Here is an 11,338-nt window from a genome sequence, read left to right as displayed (position 1 = left end):
TGCTGATGCATAGGAGCACATGTAACCCAATGTTCATAGCAGCACTGTCAACAATAGCCAAATCATGGAAAGAGCCTAAATGTCCATCACCTGATGAGTGGATCAAGAAGATGTGGTATATATACACAATGGAGTACTACAGGGCTATGTATATATTTTAAATGTATTTATTAAACACTTTTCACTAGAACAAGAATACTGGAAAAATTTTAACTAGCAGCATCAAAATGGCAGTTTTAACATACAAATAGAGTAACAAGCTGGCAGATTTTCATTCACAATTAAAACTGGGTAAAATTCCAAATTAAAAATCAATTCTTAAAAACAAACAAATAAATAAATTCCTTATAGATTAAGCATTATTCTCAAGTTTGGAGGAATAAAAAGGACTCCAGTTGTTGCAGTAAATTTTGAACATAGACATTTGAAATGACAGGAGGGTGCAGTTCAATACAGGGGCATAGTAAGATCCTGACCTCACCATCTACCATGGACACCTCAAACCTACAGCTACAAATACAACAATGCTCTACAGAACTAGCTGAACAGCTCCTCCATAACAAAGAATAAAAAGATCACATTGGAAAAGATAAGAGAGGCAGAGACTGCAGTCCTTACAAAGCCATGTCCCCCTCCCTTCCCCACCTCACCCAATAGCAGTTATCCACAAGTGGGATGGATCTCATAAATATGGAGCATATCCCTGAGGAGGGGTTAGAGTCCCAAATCAGGCACCTGACCCTTGGGACCTACACAAGAGACAAACTCCCAAATCATCTGGCTTTAAAAACCAATCGAGTTTATGTCTAAGAGACCCAAAGGGCTGTAGGAAACCAAGGGTATGCTCTTAAAAGAATCTGTTCGAAGACTCAACTTGCCCCAGGATCTAGCACAAAAGCAGTAAGTAGAAAAGTGCCTAGAGCATATATATAAAGGAGGTTCACTGGCTAAGCTTAAAGCATCTGCCCATGGGATGAGGGTCTTATGGAACGTTCTCCAAGGATGGAGGTGCTGGTAGGTACCATTTTTTATACATACTACCTTGCTAGAAAAACTTGTACCACCTCTTCACCCCAGCCCTGAGCACTGCTAGCCACACCTCATCAAACCCAGTGGGATCGCTCATCCTGGCTTAGGACTCCCCTGCGCCCTGCCAAAGCTGGCAGGAGCACAAAGCCCACATAGGGATATCCCTTGAATGCCCGGTACTGGTCACTGGGGTGTGAGAGTATCTTAAATTGCTGGGCTCCAAGGGAATGAAACAATCTGAGACCACTCCTGACAGGCTCCATCCCCACAGCATACACAGCTGCCTAAAACATTGTCTTCCTGTGACCATTCCTCCAAGACTGGGAGAGATAGCTGTTTCACCTAATACATACGAAACAAACACAGAAAGTCAAGTTAAATAAATAAACTGAAGAACAGAACCAAATAAAACCACAGAAAAAAGCTTTACTGAAATCAAGATAATTTACCTAATAATGAGTTAAAAAAATGATCATAAAGATGCTCCCCAATTTTGGAGAAGAATGGATGAACATAGAATAAATTTCAACAAAACAGAAAATACAAGGAAGTACCAAACAAAAGTCACAGAGCTGAACACAGTAACTGAACCGAAAGACACATCAGAGACATTCAACAGCAGATAAAATAGAGCAGAAGAAAGGATCAATGATCAGAAAGACAGGGCAATGGAATGCACCCCAACAGAGCAGCAAGAGAAAAAAGAATTTTAAAAGTGAAGATGGCTAAGGGACCTACAGGACAAAACCAAGTGGAACACATTCCCATAGTGGAGTCTCAGAAGGATAAGAGAGAGAAAGATACAGAAAGTTTATTTCAAGAAATAATGGCTAAAAACTTACCTAACTTGGAGAAAGAAACAGATATCCAGACATGGGAAGCCCAGAAAGTTCCAAATAAAATGAACCCAAAAAGAGCCACACCAAGACACATTACAATTAAAATGTCAAGAATTAAAGATAAAGAGTATCTTAAAGCAGTAACAGAAACACAACTTGCTGTGTACACAAAAAGCCCCATAAGGCTATCAGTAGATTTTTCAGCATATGGTTTACAGGACAGAGGGAATGGCATGATATATTCAAAGTGCTGAAAGCAAAACATTCCCAATCAAAAATACTCTACCCAGCACGGTTATTATTCAGAATTGAAGGAGAGAGACTTTTCCAGACAAGCAAAAACTAAGGAATTCACTACCACTAAACCAGCCTTATAAGAAATGTTAACGGGACATCTTTAAGTTGAAAGAAGAGGTCACTGATTTGTAACAAGAAAAAATATAAAAGTAAAAATTTCAATAGAAAAAAAAGATATAGTAAAGGTAGTAGACTCCTTATAAAGCTAGCATAAAAATAAAAGTAGTAAAAATAACTGTAATTACAATCATCAGTTTAAGGGACATACAAAATAACAAGATGTAAAATGTGGTATCAAAAACGTAAATGTGAGGCAAGGGGTAAAAATGGAAAGTTTTGGAATGTGTTCAAAATTAAGTTGCTATCAACTTAAAATACTCTGGTATATGAAAGCTGATATGTAAGCCCTTTGATAACTGCAAAGCAGAAACCCAAAGTAGATACGCAAAAGATAATGAGAATGGAATTTAAACATGACACTCAAGAAAGGCATCAAACCACAAGCGAAGAGAGCAAGAGAAGAAAAGGAATAGAGAACAAAACAGCCAGAAAACAATTAATAAAGTATCAGTAATACACATACCTATCTATAATTACTTTAACTGTAAGTGGACTAAATACAGACAGAATGCTTGGGGTGCCTGGGCGGCTCAGTTGGTTAAGCATCTTCTTTCAGGTCAAGTCATGATCTCATGGTTCGTGGATTTGAGCCCTGCACTGGGCTCTCTGCTGTCAGTGCAGAGCCCGCTTCAAATCTTCTGTCTCCCTCTCTCTCTGCCCCTCCCCTGTTCATAAGCGTGTGCGCTCTCTCTCTCTCTCAAAAAAGAAATAAACATTAAAAACAACAACAACACAGAATGTCTGAATGGATAGAAAACAAGTCTCATCCATATGTTGCCTACTAGAGACTCACCTCAGATGTAAAGACACACAGACTAAAAGTTAAGGGATAGAAAACAGGGTTTCATGAAAATGGAAACCAAAAGAAACACGAGGTAGCTATATGTGTATCAGACAAAACAGATCTCAAAACAAAGACTGCAATAAAAGACAAAGAAAGGCATTACATAATGATAAAGGGGTCAATCCAGCAAGAAGATGTTAAGTCTTTATGGATCCAATATAGGAGCACCTAAATATATAAGCAAATATTGACAGATGTAAGGGGAGGAACTGAAAGCAATACAATAATAGTGGGGGACTTTAATAACTCACTTACATCAATGGATAGACCATCCAGATAGAAAATCAGTAAGAAACATTAGCATTAAACAACGCATTAGACCACAATGACTTCACATATATGCACAGAACATTCCATTCAAAAGCTATAGAACACACATTCTTTTCAAGTGCACACGGAACATTCTCTAGGACAGACTACATGTTAAACTACAAAACAAATCTCATTAAATTTAAGAACACTGAAAACATATTAAACATCTTTTCAGATGAGTGGTATGAAAATTAAAATCACAAAAGAAAACTGGAAAGATTAAACTATGTGGTAATTAAATAACATGCCACTGAACAATCAATGAGTCATGGGAAAAAAATCAAAAGAAAAAATTTTAAATATCTTGAGATAAATGAAAAACAGTACAACATGCCAAAGTTTTACAGGATACAGCAAGTACAGTTCTAAACCCAAAGCTCACTGTGATACAGAAGGACTACCTCAAGAAACAAGTAAACCTCAAATAATCTATCTGTACTAAACGAACTAGGCAAAGAGGAACAAGGCTCAAAGTTAGTAGAAAAAACGAAATAATAAAGGTCAGAGCAGAAATAAATGAAATAGAGACTAAACAGATAATAGAAAAGATCAATGAAACCAATAGCTGCTTTTCTGAAAAGATAAAAACTGGTAAACCTTTAGCTAAAGGAAAAAAAACGTTTCAAATAAATAAAATCAGAAATGAAACTTGGGAAGTTACAACTGATACCAAGGAAAACTAAAGTATCAGAAGAGACTACTATGAAAAATTACATGCTGATAAACTGGACAACCTAAAAGAAATGAATAAATCCCTAGACATTTACAATCTTCCAAGACTGAATCATAATGAAATGGAAAACCTAAACAGACAAATGCCAGAAGGGCAATTGAACCAGTAATCAAAAATCTCTTAATAAAAAGTCCAGCACCAGACAGCTTCACTGGTGAATTCCACCATTCAAAGATTTAATATGTATCCTTCTCAAACTCTTCCTAGAAAGGGAAAAGTAGTAACCCTTCCAAAATAGTTGAGGCCAGCATTATTCTGATACCAAAATCAGACAAAGACACCACAAATAAAGAATATTATAGGCCAAAATCTTTGATGAATATAGATGCAAACAACCTGAATGAAGTACTAGCAAACCAAATTCAACAATATATTTAAAAGATCCTAAGTCATGATCAAGTAAGATTTATTTCAGGGATGCAAAAATGGTTTAACACCTGCAAGTCAATTATGATATGCCACATTAACAAAATGAAGAATAAAAATCATATGATCATTCCAACAGATTGTAGAAAAAGCATTTGACAAAATTCAACATCCATTTACGATAAAAATTCTCAACAAAGTGGGCAAAGAGGAAATGTACCCCAACATAATAAAGGTCTCATATGACAAGCCCATAGCTAATATCCTACTCAATAATAAAAAGCTGGAAACTTTTCCTCTAAGATTAGGAATAAGACAAGGATGTTTACTCTCACCTCTTTTATTCAAAACGGTATTTGAAGTTATAGCCAGAGCAAGTAGAAAAAGAAATAAAATGCATACAAATTGGAAAGAAGTAAAACTGTCATTATTCGCAGATGACATAATTTTACATACAGGAAACCATAAAGACTCCATCAAAAAAAAAAACCTAGAATAAATGAGTTCAGGAAAGTTGCAGGGTGCAGTGTCAAAATACAAAAATCTGCAGCATATCTACATGCTACACACAAACTATTAGAAAAAGTAATTAAGAGAACAACTCCATTTACAATTTCATCAAAAAGAAGAAAATACCTAGGATTAATTTAAGCAATGAGGTCAAAGATCTATGCTCAAAACTGCAAGACACTGATGAAAAAAAAAGATGAAACAAATAAATGGAACAATATTTTATATCCGTGGATTGGAACAATTACTACTGTTACCTTTCAAAATCCCAATGGCATTTTTCACAAAATAAAGCAATCCTACATTTGTATGGAATCACAAAAGATTCTGAATGGTGGAAGCAATCTTGAAGAAAATGAAATTGGAGGCCTCATGCTCTTTGATTTCAAACTATATCACAAAGCTAGATTAATCAAAACAGTATGGTATCTATGTTGGCATAAAAACAGGGAGACAGATCACCAGAATAGAAATAAACCCATACACATATAATCAATTAATCTACAACAAAGGAGGCAAGAAAATACTTTGGGGAAACAGTTTCTTCATTTTGCCCAATGCAAAAGAATGAAAGGAGACCAGAATCTTATACTATATACAAAAATGAACTCAAACTGATTAAAGACTTGAACATAAGGCCAGAAAGTGTAAAAACACCTAGAAGAAAACACTGATGGCAAGCTCCTTGACATCATTCTTGGCAGTATTTTTTTGAACCTGACTTCATGTGACTTAGCAACAAAAGCAAAAATAAATGCAACTACATCAAATTAAAAGCTTCTGTACAGTAAAGGAAACTAAGAACAAAATAAAAAGGCAACCTCCTGAACGAGAGTAGATTTGCAAATCATGTATCTGATAAGTGGTTAACATCCAAAATATATAAAGAATACAAACCCCCTCTCCCAAAATCTGATTACGAAATGGGTACAGAACCTGAACAGATACTTATCCAAAGAAGGCATACACATGGCCAAAAGACATATGAAAAGATGCTCAATATCACTCATCATCAGGAAAATGCAAATCGAAACCATAATGAGGTATCACCTCATACTAGTCAGAATGGCTGAACAAGAAATAACAAGTGTTGAATAGGATGTTGAGAAAACAGAGCCCTTTTACACTGCTGGTGGGCATGTAACGTGGTGCAGCCACTATGGAAAACAGTATGGAGTCTAATGAAGAAATTAAAAATATATGATCCAGTAATTCCACTCTGGGTATTTATCTGAGCAAAATGAAAACAATTTAAGAAGAGTGTCCAGTATTTTCACTGTAAGTATCTCTGCCACAAACATTTTCACCCTGTAACTAATTGGCCATAAGGCAATTCTGCCATAAAAGGTAAAATCATGAAAAATAAAAGATGGACATTCATTTAAAAGGACATAATTAAACATGAAAAACGCATTAACAAAATTGAAGACTTGATTGCAAAATACATTTGAATACATTTAAAATGTGTGTAGATTCATGCAATTCTATGTAAACAACTGATTTTATTTTGCAGACTGTACCTAAGCACTTGTCCTCAAAGTCTTTCATAATATACATTTTTTTGCTTGTTGATTCATCTCTGTTTGGCATCATCTTTTTTTGCTAAAATTCTTTCCTTAAGAAAGATATTAGTTTCGGGGCGCCTGGGTGGCTCAGTCAGTTGAGCGTCCAACTTCGGCTCAGGTCATGATCTCACAGCTTGTGAGTTCAAGTCCCACATCGGGCTCTGTGCTGACAGCTCAGAGCCTGGCGCCTGCTTTGGATTCTGTGTCTCCTCCTCTCTCTGGCCCTCCCCCACTTGTGCTCTGTCTCTCTGTCTCTCAAAAATAAATAAATGTTAAAAAAAACGTTAAAGATATTAGTTTCTAAATACACGAATGCATATTTGTAATGATTTTGTAATGTACTGTGAAGTCTTCAACTGTGTTTTCTGTTCTTAGCCTATTATTATCACCTGTCTCTTGACAGATGTTCCAAAGTTCTAGGAGAAATGTGGGTTCAAAACTCTGTGCCAGTGTATAGACTATTATGAGGGCTAAGATTTAATATAAAAATGGGAATGTGTCAATGGAGAAATGAAAGCAAACTGTTAATTATTTGATGAAACCAACAAACTATCAAATCAAACTGTCAACCAGTTATTCTGGTATCTTTTATGGCAAAATTGCTTTAGAGCCAATTAGTTATGTGGGGGAAATGTTTTCAGCACAGATGCTTATGGTGAAACCACTTGGAACCTTTGAAGATATGCACCCCTATGTTCATTACAACATTATTCACAATAGTCAAGATATGGAAACAACCAAAGTGTCAAATGATGAAAGGATGGATAAAAAGATGTGTACACATACACATGTATGTACACAAAATGTAATTCCACTCAGCCATTAAAAAAACAAACAAATACTTGCCTATTATGATGATATCAATGAGTCTTGAGGTACTAAGTGAAATAGGCCAGAAAGACAATGTATGATTTCACTTACATGTGGAATCTAAGAAACAAATGAACAACTGAAACTCATCGATGCAGAGAACAGATTGGTGGTTGACAGAGCGGAGGGTTTTTTGCGGGGTGGGTGAAATAGGAGAAAGGAGCCAAGAGGTACAAACCTCTGATAATTAAGTCACAGGAATGAAATGTACAGCATGGTGACTGTAGTCAATAATACTGTATACTATGTAATTTGATATGATGATGGGGAAACCAGAGTTATTGTGATCACTTCTTGGTGTAAACCTTTCTTTTTCTTTTTTGAGAGAGACAGAGAGAGCACGAGAGAGAGAGAGAGAGAGAGAGAGAGAGAGAGAGCGAGCGCGCGCGAGAGAGCGCGCGAGCATGCATGTGAGCAGGACAGGGGCAGAATGAGAGGGAGAGAGAGAATCTTAAGCAGGCTCTGCACTGTAAGGCAGAGGCTGATGTGGGGCTCGAACTCAGAAACCATGAGATCATGTCATGAGCCCAAGTCAGACACTTAAACACTGAGCCACCCAGGCACCCCTTGGTCTATAAGTTTCGAGTCATTATGTTGTATACCTGAAATTAATTTAATGGTATATATGTCAATTACACCTCAATTAAAAAACAATCACATGTGTTTTTAGACAGGCCGTGATTCCTATACCACATAAGCCCTTCTAAATAAGAAAGTGGTTCTGCTGCTTTATAACAAGGATGGGCACAGAGAAAAGTCTGTGTCTAAACAGAATAATACTGCACTAAAACATGATATGTCTATTTTTTCTTTTCTGCTTTTACTCTGAAAAATGCTATTAAGTACATGTATATCAATCAATCATGCTTTACTCATAAAAAATCATTCATTTATCTATTATAAGGCACACTGGCAGTGTTAAAACAAATTCTAAGCCTCCTTCTAATCTTGAAAAACACTTAGAAAGGAAAATGAGAGACTAAAATATTATCTTCAGATCATAAAATTTACTAACTAGTCAATTATACAAAATAAAACCAAAAATAAAGACCAAAATCAAAACACACTTAAACCCTAAATTAAGCCAATGTTACCATGATTTAAGGTAGTATTAATATTCTATGTAATATTACAACAGAAATGTCTACATAATAAAACGTTTACTTGGGTAACACTTTGTTTTCCTTTAAAATCATGTAGACAGTTGTACTTAAGAATTTAACAAACTTAGACAAGTATACTCCTTACATACCTGAGAAGCACTTTAAAAGTACCTTCTTTAAAATTATTAATTTCTTTGATACAAGAATGAAATAGTATTCATGAAAACAATACTCAGGTTATAACTTCCAATAATCTTCCACTTACAACTTTTGGAACATAAAAGAAAAACAATCCTATTATAATAGCAATGAACAAATTTCAAGCTATTTTTCAATACGACTACTTTATAAAAGATTTCTCTAAACTGCATGATGAAAATCTCATTAAGAGGCGCCAAGAGGTAGTATGGCAATGGGAAAAACACCTGTATTTCTATGAGGTCCTATAAATAAAGTGTAACTACAACAATATAATGGCTACTAAGGAAATGTTCTCAGATTTAGCATCAAATGAAATTTTGGAAATAGAAAATGTCAGTCATTGAACAACATGATCAAAGTAATATACTTAAGTTGGACTATTTTAACCATTACTGAATACCTATTACTTTATAATATATTCTTTTAAGAGAATCCCTTTTTCTTTACTAACTTCTTTGTTAGAAACCATAATTTTATCTGTTAATCACCAACTTACTGGACTGAACTACTGCTTGAGTTTGTTCAGAGGTTCCAGATGCAATGTTTGTCAGAGCCCATGCAGCTTCAAACTGTAAAGAAGGACTACAAAAAACAAATAATTTTAAACAGTAGGGATTTTTACATTGGCCCAAATGTACTATCTGCCGACCATTCCTCCCCTTGAGTATTTTTAAAGTATCAAATATTTTGTTTCAATAGGTTATCTATGCATCTAGCATTTTTTTAAAACCTCCAATGACTACAATATCTCTGTAGTATAAAAAGCATGCAATTTTCTCAGGGGTCCTATTTAATTTTAGTAACAACTCTTTAATAAGATACCTATCTATATATTACTATCCAACAGTTTCCTCAAGTACTTACCGGTCAAACTAGTTCTTGTCAATTTTCAAAGCTTTAAAGTTAAAAGTATCATCCTCAAGTTCCTCTTTGGCCTTTACAGTTATCTCTAGGTGTACACCTTGCACTGTTTTTCATTTTGGCTTTTTCAATTTCATCTTATAGCCCTTTTCTTTAAAGATCAAACTAAGTACTAGAAAATCTTGTTTTCTGCAAAAGATACAGTCTAAATTACTTCTCAAATTAATGTACTTACTTGTCATCTCTTTCAAGACAATGGACTAAAATAGGCAATATTCCAGATTTTATTAAGTCATCGATTGGTGGATTTCGATCACTGGACAAAAGCTTCCTATGAGAGATATACATATACCCTTGTGAAATTTAATGATATACAATTAAATTCAAATTCATATTTGACACAGAAATTACACAAATCCTCACTTATATGAATACCCTGCACAGCAATTTTATAAAAGCTTAACCAGAGGATTCCCCTATATAAACCACATGATGGCTGTGTATTTATTACCCAGTAAATGAAAACTCCTTGCCCTGGTTTAAACCACCCCATCCACAAGTTGGCCCCATCTTACCTAACTAATCTCATTCTCTGTAATTCAACAGTCAGTTGTCTGTCCACATTTCAATCTCATTTCCAGGCCCTTCACATCCTAGTCCCTACACCTAGAATGCCCTCTTTTCTGTCTATTCAAACTCTATCTATTCAAAGTCCATTTCAAATTGTATGTTTTCACAGTACCCTCTCTGAATTTCAAGAACATTTACACAGCAGATGCTTACATTTGCTATTATAACCCTATTTTTAATATACTGCCTTCTCAACTAGGTTCTAAGCTTTTTACACAGCAAGAATTATACAAAATGTGCTTTTTCACAGTATTTTCTACAACACATGGGATGATTCTTAGCACAAAGTAGAAAATAACCCACTTGTTCTTAACTGAGGTTCTAGATTTAATAAAAGACATGTTTTTACTTCATTTTACTTCACTGAGGACATTTAGAAATGGCCTTTTTTTTTTGAGTGCATAATGTTGCATACAGTATCTACAAAATATAAAATTGGTTTGGCGCTACTGTCTTGATTTGTACTAAGGTACCATCAAGTTTTACCACAGGTGCTTTCACAACATCACCATAATTTGTTAACATATTTTAAAAAGGCAAATAAAGTGTTAGTATTATTGATAAATGAGTATGATTTTGTATACTTCCCGAAGTTGTCTCAGAATCTCCTAGAGATTCAAAGACCATAATTTGAGGGACGCCTGGGTGGTTCAGTTGATTAAGTGCTCAACTCTTGATTTCAGCTCAGGACATGATTTCTTTTTTTTTTTTTTTTTCCCACGCATGCAAAAGCAAAGGGCTTTATTACGGGCTTAGGCTCGCAGGGGCCTAAACTCCGGCTCAGACTTTTTTTTTTAATAGTTTATTATCAAATTGGTTTCCATACAACACCCAGTACTCTTCCCCACAAGTGCCCTCTCCTCCATCACCACCACCTCTTTTCCCCCCTTTCCCTTCAACCTTCAGTTCATTTTCAGTATTCAATAGTCTCTCAAGTTTTGCGTCCCTCTCTCTCCCTAAGTCTCTTTCCCTCTTCCCCTCCCCCTGGTCCTCCACTAGGTTTCTCCTGGTCTCCTGTTAGACCTAGGAGTGCAAACATATGGTATCTGTCCTTCTCC

General features: G+C 35.5%; 1 protein-coding gene across 2 annotated transcripts in view; it reads right to left on the bottom strand.

The window, feature by feature from the left end:
• The window catches only part of KPNA4 (karyopherin subunit alpha 4), a 64,872-nt gene that overhangs the window by 24,997 nt on the left and 28,537 nt on the right, over positions 1-11,338 (bottom strand). For both annotated transcript variants that reach the window (XM_029939960.1, XM_029939961.1), the window contains exons 6-7: positions 9,886-9,981; positions 9,286-9,371 (exon numbers count right to left, since the gene is read on the bottom strand). In XM_029939960.1, the coding sequence (XP_029795820.1) occupies positions 9,286-9,371; positions 9,886-9,981 (182 nt within the window). The remainder of the gene's footprint in view (positions 1-9,285; positions 9,372-9,885; positions 9,982-11,338) is intronic.

Source organism: Suricata suricatta, chromosome 5 (genome assembly GCF_006229205.1).
Source record: "Suricata suricatta isolate VVHF042 chromosome 5, meerkat_22Aug2017_6uvM2_HiC, whole genome shotgun sequence".
In the NCBI taxonomy this organism is placed as follows: Eukaryota; Metazoa; Chordata; class Mammalia; order Carnivora; family Herpestidae; genus Suricata; species Suricata suricatta.
The sequence above is the reverse complement of the archived record's forward strand: the minus strand, read 5'-3'. Positions and strand labels throughout refer to the sequence as shown.